The following is a 20,876-nucleotide window of genomic DNA, read 5'->3' on the forward strand; positions in this document are numbered from 1 at the left end:
TCTTTATATACTGTGGTTAAGGGTCTGGGTTAGTGATATGGAAGACTAAATAACATAAATGCCTAAACAGTACTCAAATCCAGCTTATAGATCACATTTTCTTACTTACTGTCTAAACTGTGTAATATGTCTAAATTACACTAATGCCATACCTATCAAACCAAACAGTACGATTCTCACTGCACAACTGTTCTGTGCTGTTTTGAATATTGCAAGCCAAACACTTTTTTTATACCAGTTTCTGTTCCCATACTTGCAGACCATCTATTCCCTCACCAAGACTGTATTCATGTTTCCCATCCCACAGGCAGGAGCCGGGTACCAACCAGCTGTCATCTAAGCAGCCATGAGGGAAAGTTAATTTTCTGGCTCTAACCCTCTCCCTCTGCAACTCATGATGGAGCTTGCACATAAAAGGGCTTGTTATACCTCTCTGTGTGAGAATGTGCTCCATAAAAGCTACCATATGGATGTGGCTTGACCCAGTCAAGCATACATCCCCCTGCCCGTACACCTCTCTCTCCAGTTGGGTGATGGAACTAGTTGCCTGACCACTTCTCTCCCTACCTTGTCAGATTCTATGGCAAAGTGATCTTGGACCATCTGTCTCACAGTCAGGGCTTCAACCATCTGTGCAACACAACCCTGACACCACAACAACAACATATTAAAAAGAAAACAAGCAGAACTAGGCAGTTTGATGGGCAGCCAGTTCTTATACTGTGTTTGCTATACAATCAATGACCAGTGGTCTTGTTTCACTACTGAAATTGGACTTTGCACAATAAATTTTCAAAACAGCAGGACTGGAAAATACATACAATTAATGATGTACACAATGTATTTTAATTGTACAAACCATTCCTTTTATATATGCAGTTTGTTTCCGGTCTCAAATTGTCAAAATAAACTGCAATGGAAAAACATAGTTTTAAAAACTTTACTGCACATTTAAACAACCCTTCAAATCAGGATGTGCTGGAATCCATACTGGGGAGTTGAGCTCAGGGTAACAGAATAAAGATTTATTTTTATTATTACTTTACAGTATGCACAAAGAAACACAAAAAGGTACAGTTCACAAATGCTAGTTTTACATCATTCAATGTACATTCTCAAACAGAAAATGAAAAGTGGGCATTGGGCAATATAATTGACAGTAAGTCCAGGATTTCTGCAATGAAAAATGCTGTTTCTTCACCACATTCTGGAAGAGATGCAGGATAAAACTTTATAACCACCGTTTTTAGGAAACTTCTACAACTTGTCTTAATTCTTCAAACAATGAAGCCAGCTCTTTTTCAAGGCTAATGATCAGACCTGTAGGAGCATAACACACAAAGTCAGCATGTTTCATTTATACTTTCAGGAATAAAATAAATAGTCTCCAGTTTTAAGACACAACATTTTACATAGCAAGACAGATACAATAATGAAACGGCAGACAGAATGTTTTCTAAAGGAGTTGCCTACAACAGTATCTTTCTATGTTGTCTCGCATTTGCTTAATGCAAAAAGTACAGTTGTGTAAGATCTTACTATAACAGTAGATGCCTTCACTGTTGCAGTATTCTTCACTTAAGGGATCTCCTGCCAAGGATAACCCAATGTCTGGCCAGTATACCAAAGCCTTTAGTTCTTATAGGCACCACATATTACATGCATGTTCCCTGTGCAAGGTGTAGGGCATAAAGGTGACGTACAGATGCACACAGTCAGAACTGAAAAAGCCCCAAGAGGACTGCATACCTTCAGGGACAAAGGAAATATCTACATACAGAAGGGAAAGAGGAAGAGGGACACCTTAACTAGGAGGCCAACAGAAATACAGGCCAAGAGCTAGGACAGAGGAGTCAGAGGGAAAGACCGAATCCTGCAACAGTGAAGAGGAGGGCATCTACTGTTATGGTAAGATTTTACACAACTGTACTATGTCCTTCCATATTACTGTTGCAGTATTGTTCACCAAAGGGAGAGCACAAAAGTTTAACAGGAAGCCTGGGAGAAGGAAGGCGCAGAAGAGACATCTACAGATCCATGTAGGATAGCCCTGGAAATAACATCCAACTTGTAATACTTAGTGAAAGAATGAATGGAAGACCAAGTAGCAACCCTGAGAATGGAATTGGTATCCAAACCCTTGAAAAGGCACACCAGAGGAGGCAACCATCCGAGTTGTCTATGCAAATCCAAGGTGTGAAGAACCTTCTCAATGGCAGACTGCAGATAAGGAAGAAAGGAGGGGAGATGAAGAGACTGATTAAGAGAGACAACTCATTGACCACCTTGGGCATAAAAGGAATATTCATACAAAGAGGCACCCTGTCTTTACGAAAAAACAAATGAGGAGGAATACTCGTGACAGCCTGAAGTTCAGACACTCTCTTGGCTAAAGTAAGAGCCAGAAGAACAACAGTCTACCAAGTACAATGCTGTAAGGAAGATGAGAGAGCAGGCTCAAAAGGAGTTGGAGTCAAATTTTCAAGAACAAACTTAAGGTCTCAGGAAGGTGGAATAACCTTCCAGGGAGGCCTGATATGAAGGACACCTTTAAGAATCTGTGTGACCTCAACTCTAAAGGTGGATTCAAGGGCAGATGAGCAGATATTGCTGATAGGTGAGCTTTAACTGAAGAATATGCCAACCCATCATGGAGCAGATCACACAATAAAACAGAAGCAAAGGAACCTCAACAGGGGATCCTGATGGTGAGAGAGGCACCAGAAAGAAAATCATTTCCATTTAGACATGTAAGATTTCCCGGCAGTGGGTTTCCTGCCCTCCTGCAGAATCCAGAACATGTCCTCAGAAAAAAAAGCTGCTTAAAAGGGATTAAAATCCTGTCACTCACAGAGTCAACTGAAGAATAGGGGAGGATGAACAACAGATCCCTTGTCTTGTGTGAGAAGATCCACCCGGTGAGGTAACTTGTGGTGATTGGTATGGCCAAGTGAGTAAGAAGGGGAAGCAATGCTGTCTGATCCAAAAGAGAGTCACCACAAAGACTTTGGGGAATCTTGCCTGATCTTGTGCAGAACACATGTCAACAGGGGGGGGGGCATACAAAAACATTCCCTTCCAAGAAAAACAGTATTCACTTTCCAAGCCAGAGGACTTGGAACTCTGGAACAGGATAGAGGAAGTTGTCTGTTCAGAGGGGAGGCAAAAAGCTTTACTTGAGGAATACGCTACCAATGGACAATGTCTAGGAACACATCTCTGCGAAGCATCCATTCTTGAGCCTATGTTCTGGACCTGATCATAGAGTCTGCAATGAGGTTGTGCTCTGAGGAAATATAAACTGCCTGAAGAGTCACCTGATACCAGATAGCAAAATCCCAGACCCGAAGAGATAGTGTGCAATGGAGATAGATCAATAAGCAGGCAGATGGTGGGTCCTATCGCATCACTATGGTATCATCTAGGAAGACCTTGAAGGGCATGAGACGAAAGAGGGAATGAAAGACTTGCAGAGATAAAAGCAGAGCCCTCATCCCTTTGATGTTGCTATGAATGGTCCTCTGATAAGGAGGCCACAGACCTTTGGACGTTTAGGGGACATAAGATGCTCCCCACCCCATGTCTGAAGTATCTGTGAATAGCTCCCGAGTGGGAATTGGAGCTTGAAAGGAAAGGCCCGTATTGAGAGAGTTGATGAATCCACCACTGCAGCTCAAGCTTGAGACAAGGCAGAAAAGGAACAAAGAACTCCAGGGGCTGGCAATGCTGCAGCCACACTGATATGAGGTATCACTGTAACTTCTCCATATGGTGCCTGGCGACAGGGAGCATGGGAATGGTGGAGGCCATAAATCTCAGAACTTTAAGAAACCCCCTGGCTGTGACCGATGACAGAGGAAGAAAAGAGTGGAGGAAGGCCGTCAAAGACAGAACCTTGGGGGTAGGGGGAGATGCCAGCATGGGAATGGTCTGAAGCATGCAACAGAGGAAAATATGATCCTGAGAAGACATCAGAACTGATTTCTGAAGGTTTATGGTGAACCCCAGACTGTGTAAAGGACAAATTGTAAACTGTAGATCCTGCAGCAGATTGCTGGGATGAGGAGCATGAACAAGCAGATCATTTAGGTAGAGAAAAATCTGTATGCTGTGAAGCCTGCAAAAAAGCAATGAAAGGAGCAAAGCATTTGGTGAGTACCCTTAGGCTAGTAGAGAGGACAAAGCAGAAAACTGAAAGTTCAAGGAAGAAATAGAGAAGCATAAACATTTCCTGAACAGGAACGTGAGTGCAGGCATCCTTGAGATCTAAAGAAACCAGGAAGGCCTGAGGAAGAAGAAGAGTAAACCAAGTCTTAGGGGACAACATCCAAAAAGGAGGAATCTTGAGAAAGGTGTTGAGGACAGAAACATCCAGAACTTGTTTCCATGTACCCTCCTCCTAAGGAACCAAAAACATTCTGGAGTAAAGCCCTTTCCCCAGCTGGGTGGGTGGAATGAGCTGAGTAGTGCCCTGATCCAAAATGGACTGCAGAACCTCTGGAAAATGAGCAAACTGTTCCTGAGGAAGCTAAGGAATGCCTGAAAAGGGAGAAAGGGATTTCCAAACCATGAAATATCCCCAATGGATAATCAAAAGAGCCCAAAACTCTGAAGTGATCTAAAGTCAGTTTGGAAGAGACATGGAAAGGCGAACAGACAAGGGGACCTGGCTAAGTGGAAGGGAAGGCAAAACATCAACTAGAAAGTACAGTTGTTTACACTTACCATAAATGTAGATGTTCATGTATTCACCACTGCAGTCCTGACTGTTGGGGATTTCCTGCCGTGAAAGCCCTTGGCAGACCTGTCTACCACAGAAAACTGGTTTTGCCTCCCAGGCTGGTGTACACCCTTACGGACGTCTGACGGTTAGGTATAAAAGGCAACCCAGCCTGTGTCATCACTTCCGTATTTTCTTGACCTGCTTAGAAGGAACACCCAAGTGTATCCTAGAAGGACCAAGTTTGTGCGGATCCAAGGAGGCCCCAAGTGTACCTTAGGTGAACCAAGGTAAAGTGGACCCAAATCAGGGGTTGAGAGGTGTAGGGTCCTTGGTTGATTCAAACACTGGAACATCTAACCTTAGATAATAACCTCAGCTTCGACGAACATATCAACAATACTATACAGACTGTCAATAAAAAACTAGGCTCTCTGTATAGAATCAAACCCTTCCTCACAGCACTAGCTAAAACCTCCATTGCCCAAACTCACCTAACTTCTACTCTATTCTATGCTTCCGCCATATACATCAATCAAAACACAATCTAAGCAAGCTTGAAACCAGCTATAATAACATAGCTAGATTTGTCACTGCCACCCCTTTCAGAACCCACCACTGTCACAACCTTAAACAACTTGGATGGTCAGAACTACAAAACCATCTACTGTATAAGCAACTGCTTATCTCAGATAATATTCTTCATCACCCAAACAATACCCCAATCCTCTCCAACCTGATCTCCCCATATAGAAATCTTGCAACACTTCGCTCAGCAAATAAGCTATTAATCTCCAATATTAAATCAAACAATAAAGCTGGGGACTCACTTTTTACTAACATTGTGGGTAAAATCTGGAACAATCTTCCTAGTACATTCACGTCGCTCTCATCCACACCACTCTTCAAGAAACATCTCAAAGAACATCTGAAATTTCATTGGCTTTGTCCCTGTTCTAAACCAGACTAAACCCTACTTTTCCCCCTTAATGCTCTTTTTTCTATACCCTTTTCTCTAACCTTTTTGTCCTCTACAGCTTTATTCAATAGAATCTAACCTTATTCTAGCCCTTGTGATTCTTGCCAATCATTACTTCAGAATTCTCTTGTACTCAATGTATTATTCACAGAAACAATTTTTGATTCTCTTAATTTTTAATTTCTTTGTATTTGAATTTAGTCATTTTTTTAACTATTGTAATCTTTTTGTAATTTACTAACGCTTGGAGCTCATCTCCCTGGGCCTCTACTGAAAATGGACATGTATCCAGTTAGACTAGCCCAGCCAACAAAGTAAAATAAATAAATAAATAAATCTAAATTTATGGTAAGTGTACACAAATGTACCATGTTCTTCGTGTTTCACCGTTGCAGTCCTGACTGTTGGGAAGATTCCTAAAGCTTTACTGAGGGTGGCAGAAGATTAAGGAGAGGTGAGGATTCCCTGCAGGACTGCAGATGCAAAACCTGCTCTAGACTTGGAGAGGGTTGCCAGGTGGTAGTGCCTAGTGAAGGTATGCGCAGAAGCCCAAGAGGCTGCCTCCAAGATGTTCTTAATGGGAACCCTTTGAAGAACACTGTAGAAGTAGCTGTGGCCCTAGTAGAGTATGACGTAATCAAGTCAGGGGGCTTTTTGCCATGATGGCTGTAACAGAAAGAGATGCAGTGGGAAATTCATTTGGAAATAGTCTGTTTAGAAGCTGGTTTTCCTTCTGAGCCTGGGACAAAAGTAATGAATTGCTTGTCCGTTTTCCTCAATGATTTAGTCAGGTCCAGGTAGAAGCATAGTATCCTATGTACATCCAGAGAGTGTAGTAATCGTTCCCCTCTATTTTGAGGGTTGGGAAAGAAGGTAAGTAGATGAATGGCCTGATTCAGAGAGACATTAGTAACCACCTTCATCATGAAGGAAGCATTTGCTCAGAGGGTGACCCTGTCTTTATGGAAGACAGTGAAAGGCTCCACTGCCATTAGGGCCTGCCTCTTGGCTGAAGTGATTGCCAGTAGCACTGAGGTTTTCCAGGTAAGAAACTTTAAGGTGGTAGAAGTTGCAGGCTCAAAAGGAGGCAAAGTTAACTTTTCTAGGACAAAGTTGAGGTCTCAAGGAGGGGTGGATTTCCTCCTGGGGGGTCGAATGTGAATAACTTCCCAAAGAAATTGCTTCAGCAAAGGGCGAGAATAAATAAAAGGATGACTATGGATGTGGGCAGAGATGGCTGAGGCATGTATCTTGATGGAGGAATAAGAGACACCTTTGTCCACTAGTTTGACCAGGTACTCCAGAATGTTAGGAATGTTAACAGAATTTGGCTGAAGCCAGGCTTCTGGCACCAAACAGAGAATCTTTTCCATTTGGCTGAGTAAGATTTCCTGGTGCTAGGCCTTCTAGACTCTCTTAAAATGGTCTGTACCTGCTGACTCAAGATGGAGGTGCAGTAGGGCACTGCAGAATAAAAAAGGCTGAGAGTGTAAAGGCTGAGGTGCACAATACTGCCCTTGTTCTGGGTGAGGTAGTCCACCCTCTGTGGTAACATCAAAGGTTTTGAGTGGTGAGCTTGAGGAGGAGAAGGAACCAGTGCTGCCTGGGCTAGTCCAGTGTTATTAGGATGGCCTTTGGGCCCTCCTCCCTGATCTTCAGAAGCACTAGAGGCAACAGGGGTAGTGGTGGGAAGGCATAAATGAAGAGGTGAGTCCAAGGGAAGAAGAAGGCATCTGTTCTCCATGCAGATGTCTGCCTTATCCTGGTACAGAACTTCTCCAGGCGAGTGTTGTCCTTCCTGGCAAATATGTCCACCTGATGACCCCCGCCCCATTGTTGTGTTAGTGTGTGGAAAACTTCCTGATGGAGATGCTATTTGTCGGGGTCTGTCAGATTTCTGCTAAAGTTGTCTGCCAAGCTATTCTTTTCAGCCAGCAGGTATTGTGCCATAAGGTGCAGGCCTAGGGACTGTGCTGACTCCCCATATTTGCATGGCTAGACAGCACAGGGGTTAGGAATGCATGCCATTCTTCCTGTTTATGTACCACATGACTGTGGTACTGTCTGTTTGGACTACTAGGACCCCTGGGTCCCATTTATCCGTGAAGGTCAGTAACCCGGTTTTTACCGCCATGTGTTCTTTCCAATTTATTTGCCTCCTCCTGTGTTCAGCAGGCCACAATCCTTGAATTTGGAGGTATTCGGTATGGGCCCTCCAAGGCATCTGTGGTGAGGATTTGCCCCTGGGATAAGAATCTGAAAGGGGCAGGCCCTGATTTTGGGTACAAGCCTGTGTCCAGCATGCGAACTCTTGCTTGAGGCAAGGTAGCAAGGGTATTTGGCCATCCACTGACTGACAGCTCTGGCACCACATGCTCTTCAGGTACCACTGCAGCTTCCTCATGTGCAGCCTGGCTAGGGGTACCATGAGAATACAAGATGCCATGAACCCTAGTGATCTGAGGAATTCCATGGCTGTGATGCTTTGATTTTCCTGTATCTGAAGGAAGTAACTCGTTAAATAGGTGACCTTGTCTGGGGGGAGGAAGGCCCACTGGAGGGAAGAGTCCAGGAGAGCTCCCAGGAAGGCCATCTGTTTGGATGGAACCAGGCTGGATTTCTTGAGGTTTGCAGTGAACCAAAGAGAAGTCAGGAGGTCCTTCGTGAATTTCAGATCTTTGTTGATCTTTGGAATGTCTGCAGCTTATATTAGGCAATTGTGCGGGTAAGGGTAAATCTGGACCCCTCTGGTGCTGCAGTAAGCAATGACTGGTGCCAAATACTTTGTGAAAACCCTTGGAGCAGTAGACAACCCAAAGGGCAGAACTGAAACCTGATAGTGAGAGGAGCTTGCTGTGAAGCAAAGAAAGCTTGTGTGTGATTTTTGAATAGGAATGTATAAGTAGGCATTCTTTAGGTCTATTGAGACCATGAAGGCTTGAGGGGTTATCATAATTTTTGAAGTGTAAGCATATTGAACTTTGGTATCCTGAGGAATTGGTTTAAGCTGGACAGGTCCAGAATACGGCACCAAGATCCTTCTTTTCTTGTGACTAGGAATAACCTTGAGTAAAAGCCTTTCCCTCTTTGTTCCTCTGGAACTGGCTCTACTGCTCCCTGAGAACACAGAATCTGTATCTGTTCAAGAGCCTGAGTTTTTGATTTGGGGTACCTGAGTATACTAAGGGCTCTTTGAAAGTGAGTTTGTAACCATTTGCAATCATGTTTAGAACTAATTGATCTGAAGTAATGTGGGTCCAGTTTTGGAGGAAGAGAGACAGTCTTCCTTCTAGTTTTGGGGTGGTGGTGGTAGGCGGGTGGAGCGAAGGGAGAGAGTCATAATTACTCTCTAGCTGAGGATGTGACCTAGAACTCCCTTGCCTGGCTGTTTTAGAGGTCCATTGCCTTGATCTCTGTTGGTGATGCCTTTGCCTGGAAGGTCCGTCCTTTTGATGCTCCTAGGCTGGGTTGGAAAGAACCAATCCTTGGCTGAAAAGTTCTTGCTGAACCTAGGTGGTTGTACTTGCTGGACGTTCTTAACGGTTTGTCTGGACTTTGCCTTGTCTTCCATCTTTTTGAGTACTGCTTCAGCTTTTGTTCCAAACAGTCTGTCTTTGTCAAGAGAAGTGTCCAAAAGGTTAGCATTTACATGATCAGGGAGAGATTGCACCCTAAGCCATGCATGTCTCCTAATTACTGAACCAATCAAAGCCAAAATGCAAAGAGTGTTTAGCCACCTGGGAAGTGTAGTGACAAGTCCAAAAGTTCCTTAGAAAGATTATTTATCCCCATGGTTGAAATTTTTTGCTTGAGCTGATCCAGGATGGTTTGCTGATATTTGATCATATGGAATTGACAGTTGAGGACCCTTATAGACATAATAGTGGTGGTGTATACCTTTTTTCTAACCTGTCTAGGGCCCTTACTCACCTTACCTGTGGGCAGGGGATTCTTGGAGTCAGTGGCCCTAGCCACTTTAAGTCCTGGAGTAACAACTTCTGGACCAGACAAAGGATTTTTAAACAGATATCTCTGGGTGTATTGTACCCTATAAAATCTCTCTGGTTTCCTAGGAGCAGGGGAAAGTGAGTCAGGGTTCATGGAGGCATCACAGAAAACATCCTCTACCACTTCCAAAATGGGAGGGATAGCTAAAGGTTTGTGCTCAGGGAGGTCCAAGAACTCCCTAACTCTCTTATTGGACTGTGGATAATCTTGTGCTTCCCACTGAAAATGCTGCTTCATAGTATGAAGAGTTTCCCCAAAAGTTTGATCCTCTGGAGGCAAAGCTGAGGGAAGGTTCTCCTCAGAATCTGATTCCTCAAAGGATGTGTAAGAAGGTCCTTCCTCTGAGCCAGAGTCTTCAAAGTCTGAATCCTCCTCAGATAGTAAGGGATCTGGGTAAAGATCAATACAGTCACTCCTTTTCCTTTTTCCTAGGGTGGCTTCACCGGGTCTATGTCAGAAGATCTGAGTTTCAAAACTTAGAATCTGATATGGCCGACACCATATGATCGACGTCTTGAAACTTCAAATCTTTTAACTGAGATCTCCATACAGCGTGGGAAGGGAAGATTTCCTTTTTCTGCACTATAGTGCAATCTCGGAGTTGGCATATTTAAGTAGCAGGGGGTGCGGGGGGGTGCTGCGGGGGCTTGCCCCCCTGCTTGGAGCATTTAAATGTTTTTTGTAGGTTTTTGTGTTTTATTACATTTTCAAAGTTTTAAGATTTCTATTATATGGTGTCGACCATATCAAATTCGAAGGTTTGAAACTTCAATCATGTAATATAGATCTGGCTTCACCTGTGGTCTATCTGGCCCTTACAATGTTAAATAAGCCCTCAGCCACCTCAATCAAATCCAGTTGGGATCCCCATAACTGGCAGCCCTTAGGTGGAGGCCTTTCCACACTGCCTTTCTTTAGGGTGGGTTTGGCCTTAGGCCTTGGTGTGTCAGACACCTTGGCTCCTGACTCTCTGTGGAAATGCACTGGTGTAAGCCTAGGCCTCACTCTATCGATGGTTAATGAATGCTCATCAGAAGCAATAGCCTGCTGAGCAGCCTCAGACCCAACAAATGAGCTGAAAATGTGAGCAGTGGAAGTTGAAGGAACTGAAGGCATGTCAAACGCCAAATAGGTCTCAACAGAGGCCTGAGTAGCTGTTTCAAATGTCGAAGGGGGCTGCAAAGGCACCTCACCTTCTTCAACAATCACCAGTCTAGCACAGTGATGGTGAACCTATGATACGCATTTCAAAGGTGACACACCAAGACATTTTCGGTGACACACCAGCGTTCACCAACACCAGTGTTACAAAAGAAACTGAATGAACAAAAACACAAGAAATGTGTAACCCTACACTTATCTATTAAAATTCGGAAACAAAAAAGTCATTAATTGATGTTAATCAAATCAAATGCAATGTATTCCATATTTTTTTTAGTTCAATTCAAAATTCCTATTAAAAGTTGGGTAATTTTTTGTTTGGTGCACTATTTTAAGCCCAATTATCACTGCATATTTTGTTTTCTCTATAGTAAGTCACGGATTTTTCTTTTACTTTTATATTACATAGCACCACACATGATTGGACTTTATTTTCTTTTAAATAAATGAATATGTAAAGAATTGATTCTCTTTTGTTCGGGGTGGGGTGACACGCCAACAGAGTCAAGATAGGCATTTTCCAAATTTTTGACACGCTGAGCCCAAAAGGTTCACCATCACTGGTCTAGCAGGAGAGTCAGCTAGGGAGTGATGGTCATTCTGTGACTTTGGCTTAAGTTTCTTCTCTTTTTTGCATTTACACAGCTCAAGATCTGGATGACAGGCGGACTCCATCGGACACGGTTCAACAGATATAAAATGATTAAGTCACCACAATGTCCACTGCTCAATGGAAACCAGATTTAATAGAGATTAATAACAGTAAAAAAACATGAGCTAGTGCTTTAGCCCATAAAAAGTGAAGGCCTTTATTTTTTTTATGGGCGAAAGCGCTAAGTCAAGTTTTTAACGGTTATTAATCTCTATTAAATCTGGTTTCCATTGCGCAATGGACATTGTGGTGACTATCATTTTTTACTTGTCGGGAAGCACCTAGTGCGTTTGCAGAGTGGTTCTTATGGTTCAACAGATTCTTGTCTTAGAAAATGAGCTAAGAATTTGGCCCTATGTCAAATCATTCTAGCGTTAAACCTAACACAAAAATGACAATTAGGGACATTGTGGTCTGGGCCTAAGCAAGAAACACAAACAGTATGGAAGTCTCTGTGTAGGACTTGTTTGCCACAACGAAGACAATTATTTACCTAATCTGACAAGAATTAAGTGAAACAGAAAAGAGCTCCCCAAGGGGGTACTTATCTTTCCAATGTCAACTCTCTGGTGCGGACTGACTGACACATGCAACTGTATACTGCTTCAGGCTCTGATGGCAAGAAAAGACAAAAGTGATGATGCAAACTTGCTCCCTTTATACCTGAATGTGCTGACATCGGTAAGAGTGTATGCCAGTCTGGGAGGCGAAAACAGTTTTCTCTGGTAGTTGGGTGAACCAAGGGCTTTCAGGGCAAGAAATCCCCAATAGTCAGGACTGCAACAGTGAAACACAAAGAACATGCAGGCTTATCCTGAAAGGAAGGTTTCTGGGAGGAAGGAGTCTGAGTAGACTTAGCAGGAGGAACATGCATGAACCCTTCCTACCCTTGGGGGGTGAGAGTCTGTCTATGAACAAAAGCAGACTTGGAAGGATAGTTCCTGTGAAACCTGGGACTGGGGGAAACAAAAATATACCTCAATTCCTGCAAAGCCTTACCCTTATCCTGGAGGGACTTTAAGTCAGCAGCAGCAGTCCCGAAAATACTTTTGTTATCTACAGAAGCATCCAAAAGTTTGGCCTTGATGTCATCTGGCAAGGCCAGAAGACAGTCAGGAATAACACCTCATCACTCAGCCAAAGGCAGCAGCCCTGGAAGAGGCAGCAGCAGCATCATAGCTGTATTTTAATGAGAGCGGGGCGACTTGAGAAATGGAGCCTTACAGGTTTGGCAGGCAGCTCGAGAAGTGCAGCCTAACAGGTTGGTGGGCAGCTCAAGAAGTGCAGCCTAACAGCCTGGCAGGCACATCGAGAAGTGCAACCTAACAGGTTGGTGGGCAGTTTTAGAAGTGGAGCCTAAAAAATTAGAGCCTTCCCCTCAAGAGTCAGGAAGGCCAGAAACTAACTTAAAAACTTGGGAAAGGAGGGCCAAAACATATGAGTCTGGTAGTTAATGGCCCTAAAGGACATGGTGGCAGCAGTGTAAATCCTCTTTTCTAACCTTTCCATAGTCTTATTATCCTTATCAGAAGGAAGAGCTTGGTAGATGGCAACAACATAGAGGGATTGTCCGAAGAAATTGATACCACACTGAAGGATCAGCAGGAGGACACTTATAAAGTAACTTGTAGCACTCGGGTACCTTGTAGAACCTTTCTTTGGCACAGGAAGCTGAGAGTAGAGGGACAACAGAAGTTGCAGGAAAAAGTATTCAATAGGGCAGCTGGAACAGGAGGGACTGCAGATGTTTAAGACATAACTCTTCCAAAGGGGAGTCGGTATTCAAAGAATACTCTTCCTCCGAACCATAGTTTGGGGGTGTAGGAATTTGCGAATAGGCAAGGGGTTCTTCCCCACAGTCCAAATCCTCATCTGAGGAATCCAATTCCTTAGGCCTCTTAACAGGAGTGGAAGACCATGGGGGGGCAGGAAGAGAGACCCCCCCCCTCAGGAGGCTCCATGGCCATCAAAGCATTAAATAAATCCTCAGTAAAATCCTGCCATTCACATTGGGGATCCTTTACAACAGGGGAAATATGCTTTGTCTTCTGCTTCTTTTTCCATGGGACATCCACATGAAAAACCCTCAATGGGTCAGACCCTTAATGTGACTATAAAGGTGGTAGGAATTTCCTCCCTTACTAAAATCTGAGGAATCCTCCTCAGTCCCTCAGACATTAGAAGAGGTCCCACTCTACATCAAGAGCAGAACAGAATCTGAAACAAGCATTGAATGGTCTTTAGGGCTTCAACTAGCCTCTAGAAAGACATCTGGGGGAAGTTGGACAGCAGCCGGATCAGGCCTGTCGTTTTGGGCCTTCATCTTGGAAAATCGATATGCAGAATTCTGCCATAGCACCCTGAGCCAACAACTTAAGTTGTTGGTTCTCAATATACATCAGTGATGGTGAACCTATGACACGCGTGTGAAAGGTGACACACCAGTGTTCACTAAAGCAACTGAATGAACAAAAATACAAGAAATATGTGACCCTGCACTTAAAACTCGGCCAAAAAAAAAAAAAAGCCATTAATTGATGTTAATCACATCACTTGTAATGCGTTCCATATTTTTTTTTCAGTTCCATTCAAAATTACTGTTAAAAGTAGGGCAACTTTTGGTTCACTATTTTAAGCCCAATTAAGTGCACATATTGTTTTCTCTATTGTAAGTCACTGATTTTTCTTTTACTTTTTAATACAGAACAGCACACATGATTGGAATGTATTTTGTTAAACAAATGAATATGTAAAGAATTGTTTCTCTTTTGTCGGGGGGGGGCACGCCAGCAGTCAAGATAGGCATTTTCTGAAGTTTTGACACGCCGAGCCTAAAAGGTTCACCATCACTGACATACATGGACAAGGAGGAGAGGTGACTACTTAGGGTGTTAGGCACAAACACCTGAGAGAGAGAGCACAACAAAAAAGACACTAGTCATGACAATCTTTATGGGTAATCTGCCTCTCAAACTGACATTTTTTCCTTTATGGATGACAAACACAATACTAAACAATAGTAAGAAGGAAGAGAAGAAAACCCTTTGGGGCACCTGCCTGAAAAAATGGCTTGGTAATCTGTACAGCATAAGAGCATTCAGACTGACACAGTAATGACATTCTGACTAGTGACAAAGTAGTTCAGAGTGTGTATATCTGTACGTCCTCTTTATGCCCTATACCTTGTACGGGGAGCATATGTGTAACATATGGCACCTATAAGAATGAAAGGCTTTGGTATATTAGCCAAACATTGGTCTATCCTTGGCATGAGATCACTTAGGTGAAGAATACTGCAACACTGATATGGAAGGGCATATAATGCTTGCCTGCATAACCTCACTCTCTGAGGAGGTCCAAATATTAACTATTTCCAACCATTCCAGTGTCAATTATTCATGGTGGACCCTACAAACCAGTTATGCTTAGGGATGATAAATAAAAAAAAAAAAGTTCAATAAATGGGTACAGACATTCAGCAGAAAAGTTCCACAGATCTGATGTGGAAATACAGACTACAAAACAGTGTTATTACGTAAACACATGCAGTGGCAAATGGAACACAGTAAATAATGAAACATGCACAGTACTAGTCACAGTGGTAATAATCACAAAACGTGGAACAATATCACTAGTTACAGTGAGAGGTGCTATAGCAATGAGAATGGAAATATTTATAAGGAGGTAAAAATCAAAATAAATACATTACAATGCCTGTGTAACGTTATGCATACCATTTTTTTTTTACACACCATTAAAAATGTATTGCATGTTAGTTTTACAGCTGTAACAATACTAGACCCTTGTGAGTTGCACTGCTACCCATTTAGCAGTGGCCCTCCCATGCCCCATTTCCTAATCTCTCACCCAGTGAAGGCCTTCACAGGCTTATAGTTCACCACTCCAACTCTCCTCTCCCTGGAATAAACTGCTCCATTTGTTCTTTTTTTTCTCCATGAGAAATTACAATGTCTGAGATGAACTTCATGCCATCACCCTTATAGCGGTGCTCCTCCTTTCTTCTTAAGCTGTATCCCCCATCACAATGTCCTCTATTACATTTGACAGACTCATACCACATTAGTCCCCCCCCACCAAGTTTTCTCCTTACTATCCATTCCCTTTACTACCTGGTAGCCTTTCTGTACAGCTTGACCACCTTTATTTTCCTTCTCCCAGTGCAGGTACCAGAACTGAATCTTGTATTCCAGCTGTGACCTGACCATGGGTCTTGTAAAAGGGCAACACAAACTACTACTACTACTTAATTAACTGCAATCCCCTACAGGATATGGCCTAGTATTCTACTGGCCCTGGCTACATCTACCTCATTTTGCATCAGATAATTCACTTCTACTTATCACCTCAATGTATTTTTCCTTCCATGTGTTTTAAGTCACTTCTGCCAACTGCTACTCAACAATGGGGTTATTTTAGTGCAGATGAAGTGGTTTACACTTCCCTTTACTTAATTTCAATTGCCACTTTGCCAGGCTCTTCAGATTTTCTTGAGGTCTTATACCCTACCTTTACTAAGTCTGTTACCTTAGGATTAACATATTTGTGAATAATGCCAATTTCCATTGCACAGTGTGATGTCTCATAAGTCAGTCTTGCATTCAATGCCCATTGTGATGTCTGGGACAAAGATACAGAACAGTAATACTTCAGCTATGAACCCCTGCAGAATTATACTCATCCCCTTTTCCCCTGGCTTCTCTGGACCCTTCTACTGTTTTTGGCTTTGTGATGCTCAGTCACCCTGTTACACATCTAGCTAAACTATTTCCTTCTCAAAGTCTCTCCAGTTTGCCTGTTAGTCTTTTGTGTGAAGCAAAATCAAACACTCTTCTGAAGTAATTCTATGCCACATACATTGGGGTTTCCATTGTCAAGATCCACCAAAACCAAGCCAGCAAGTATCCACATCATATTGTATATGGGAGAGGACATTTGGCAGTATTGGCCCACTACTTCCCTTCACTCTCTGAGGAATCATCACCCCCCTGTCAGGAAGGTTCTTTCTTTCTCTCAGCTGAGGGTGGTGTCCAGATAGTAAAGTCTGATTATTTTGTGAAGGATACAAGTCTGAAACTCACATGTATACCATTATTTAGTGACTTTGATCCCCAGTGTTTTGCCAGTAATATAGAAATTTTATGAGGGAACAGACCAATAATATGAGGTAAGAATCTGGACATTCTGTTAAAGTCTGGACAGTTGAGGGGTATGCTATGATCTGGTATACATTTTCCACCTTAGAATATTTAAGACCAGACTCTGCGATCATTTGGAGGACATAAAACCTGTAAATTTGAGGACCCTTTAATGTAATATTTTTATGATAAGTATGATTCAAATTATAAATTACTTGGAGTGACTGTGTTGGATAACATTAATGTTTCTGCTATACAGATTCAGTACATCAGTTATAATTTGTATAGACAGACCTTATTCATTAGTAAACCAAACATTGTGGGGCCTGAAGGTCTTTAATGCTTTTGGAAAAGCTAATATGGTTAGTTACCCATTTCTACTAATCTTTTAATTAGGGCTTTTTTCACATGTGCAGCAAGGTTCTTACAGTTTCTATATTTCACTGAAGGCTGTAGTCAAGGCACAAAAGCCATTTTTAAATGTATGTTAATATTTTTACTGGAATCAGTCCACTGTTGTTTCTTCTTCTTCTCCTTCTGTGGATGTCCATAAGACTTCCATACAATATCTAACCACTCCATCAGAAGGTGGAAATAATGAACATTGTCAAACAGAATGGTAAACAGCAATGTGTATTATGGTAGTCATTGTTAAGCATTTACTAAACATTTATACATGGCAGTCTGCTAGCATAATACCACAAGGAAGGGTCTGTCAGAATAATACCGAAAAGGAAACATTGCTGAATAAAGCATAATAAGTATGAGATGTAGTGAATTTGCCATAATTTGAAATCAAATAATATAAATCACTGCAGTACACACAGAATGCTATATTTAACATTACACATCTTGTACATCTTATCTGAAAGAAATGAAAAACTTTACCAAAGATCAAAAGGAACATCATTGTTATCTACTTCAGTAACATTAAATGTCTTGTACATCTTGTAATGTCTTTCAGCTTTTCCCAGTTAGGGGTCACCACAGCGGAATTCCGGTCAGTTAATGATTGGCAGTGGATTTTTAGGGTTCCGAGTTGCCAGCCCGATGCCCAACCTTCAAAGAAGGCACACCCATTCACGCACGCACCTACCTGCATGTCTTTATACATCACTCGACCATGGGGGGGACATGCAGACTCCACACAGAAGGTGCTCCAGCCGAGCATCGAACGGGAGAACCTCTTTCTGCAAGGCGATAACGCTAACCGTGCACCACTGCGGCCTAATAAAAACTGCATCACAATGATCAAAAATTCTTTACAACATATCTATACAGGACCTCACCGACATAAACAAATACATAAGTATATACTATTTTAATCAACAAATATCACTTAAGGAAGCAACACTATTTTCCCGCACATCATCCCCCTCCACAAAAAAGGAAATCCTAAGGAATACTTAGATTATAGATTTACAGCAAACCTGTGGCCTATATCAAAAATCTTTGAAAACTTACAAAGAACTCTGGGATCACACAATCAAATTTGGAATTTGTGATAACATGGTTTCAGGAATTTGTTCATTACCACGACAGCATTAAACACAGACACAGACACCATTTATAACAATATGAATGACGCCAAACTAACGGGGGAGGGGGTCTGTTCATTGATATGACAAGAGCATTTAAAACAGTAAATCATAACCTGCTTCTCTACAGCTCTACAGACTTAGCAAATTCAGTTCTGGTCTGAGTACAATAAGAAACTTTCAAAGTCGACTCAAAAACAACATTCCAAGTACACCTTGGAACCTGCCTTTTGAGTGAAAGTACTATTAACATAGGAGTCCCACAGCAGTCTTGCAAGGTTCAGGCCTTGATCCACTGTTATTTTCCTTATTCATCAGTGACATATCGGCTTACCTGCCTCTACTCAACTTGGTCCTTTATGCAGAGGATATCTTACTACTTGAATTGTGTAAGAACACCTTGATCCTTCGTTAAGAAACTATAATCTAGCTTTACAGATTTATGCCACTGGATGAATAAAAATATGCTCCTGATCAATCCCCTGACATTTAAAATCATGACATAGATGCAAAAACTCCCCAAAATCCTCAAATCTAATTATTACTGATTCAGACAGCAACCCACCACCATTAATAATTGAGCAGAAGTACTTTGGGATCACCTTGGACCCTAGTGTCTTTCACTGGCCAACTATACTTGTTACAGTACCTGTCACACTGACAGACTGGGCGTGTCATATTTAGCAAACACACAGTAACAGAAGGTTTGGTACTCCATCAAAGATGGAGGCAATTTTAAGAAATTAAGAGAGGACAGTATAATACCAGTGGAACTATAAAAAGACTAAGGGCAATGCTGCTAAACTGTCTTTAGGTTACAGTTTGTTTTTCATATTTTATTTATGCTTCTTCTTGAGAAAGGGAGGGGATGATAATCACTGCTCTTTCTAAACTGCATGTGTGCACACCTGACACAGATGGGCTGTGTTCACAGTAATGGATTCTAAACTGAAGTTTTGAATTAATGGGTGAAGGGTTGGATGGGCTATAACCAGTCCTCTTCAATATGTGTATTTAATTTAAAGTCAAAATAGTAGAGTTGGCTTGAAAGAATTACTGCTTTCATTTTTCACTCTCATCAAATACATACTTGCGGATATTTAATTATTATTATGTTGCAAATTAAGCATATGGCATACCATGACATGGTAGTGAAATGTAAAAAGCTGCATGCAGCAGCAGATACTTGAAATGAAAAATAAAAAAGACACAATAAAGACAAAGAGAAATGCTTGAGGCTGTTTAGGCAGTATTCAACATAGGCAAAAGAAAATGTTGGCATGATATGGGTAGCATCTTATGACTTTACGAAATTAAGAGTTGTATAATATGGTAATCATATATGATGGCTGGGGGCTGAGTGGGCGGGGCAGCAGAGGGGGTGGGGTGGCATGGGCAGGGCTTGGGTTTGCACCCCCCCCTGCAAAAAATCCTGTGGGCTCCCTTGCTTGGGCATGGTGGTACTTCAGTTTTTTTTACTTATGTATCAGTGAGTTATAAGCCAATATAACTTGAACAGAACAAAAACAAAGTCATTTTTAATGACAAATAAAAAAGACACAATAAAGACAAAGAGAAATGCTTGAGGCTGTTTAGGCAGTATTCAACATAGGCAAAAGAAAATGTTGGTATGATATGGGTAGCATCTTATGACTTTACGAAATTAAGAGTTGTATAATATGGTAATCATATATGACTTGGGCAAAAGCCGAAAGACACAACATGGTGGTACTTCAGTTTTTTTACTTATGTTTCATTGAGTTACAAGCCAATTTAACTTGAACAGGACAAAAACAAACAGTCATTTAGTCAACACTTTGTATTTCTTGCGGTAAGAGAAGCCTATATGCATTCCTGATGTGAGGACTTCACCCCAAAAACCCAATTACTTATTTACACTTACTCCATTGTTGCACAAGCACAGACAAAAGAAAACATTACGATATAAAAAAACAGAAATCCTTCCCTGCACACAAAATCGGCACTGTCAGCGACTTTCTATGAAAAACAGCAACAAGGGAATTCATTGAAGATTAGAACTCAGCATCTTTATACTCATGATTAATCATAATATGAATTAAAATACCAACTTTAATACTAATCTCTTCCCTAATCTTCACCAGTCAGTTCTAGGTCATCTTTATCACTTTCCTGAACCACCGCAAAAGCAGACAGATATCATTTTATCAGAACAACAAAGCCTCAGCAATGCAGTTTTCTTTTTTTTTTCAATAATTTTTATTTTTGTTTTACATTTGCAAAAACTATAACCATTCCATATTTACAAAATGACCACATTTGCATGTTATACATTGTGGATAAAGTAGAAATATGTAGGCCATACAACATACCTAATTACAATATATACAAAGATGCTTTCCCAATAAATGTCATTAGTCTAAAAAACAGCACATACAAAAATGATACTTCATCCATAGTTAAGCTGTATACTCGTGGGAATACTTCCAGTTCATAAGATATGGTGTACCTGGTGCTTTATGCTAATAAGATGTTATAGGACTGTTCCCAAATTGCTCGGGCGTTCATATTTTTGTTTCTTTTGTCCAATACTATGTGCTAGTAGATGTTTAATAGCAAATTTCTTGAATTCCTCCCAAGAGATACTTCCAGGATCTAACCATTTGCGAGCTATATATAGCTT

The 20,876-nt window shown here is 41.6% G+C and overlaps 1 protein-coding gene across 1 annotated transcript in view; it reads right to left on the bottom strand.

Moving 5' to 3' along the window:
- Window positions 1-926: 926 nt before the first annotated feature.
- Window positions 927-20,876, bottom strand: part of LAMTOR3 (late endosomal/lysosomal adaptor, MAPK and MTOR activator 3) — a 354,081-nt gene continuing 334,131 nt past the window's right edge. The window contains exon 7 of the mRNA XM_044061131.1: window positions 927-1,320. Within this exon, the coding sequence (XP_043917066.1) occupies window positions 1,247-1,320 (74 nt within the window). The 3' untranslated portion in view covers window positions 927-1,246. The remainder of the gene's footprint in view (window positions 1,321-20,876) is intronic.

This window comes from Protopterus annectens, chromosome 2.part0 (assembly GCF_019279795.1).
Source record: "Protopterus annectens isolate FY-2018-M chromosome 2.part0, PAN1.0, whole genome shotgun sequence".
Classification (NCBI taxonomy): Eukaryota; Metazoa; Chordata; order Ceratodontiformes; family Protopteridae; genus Protopterus; species Protopterus annectens.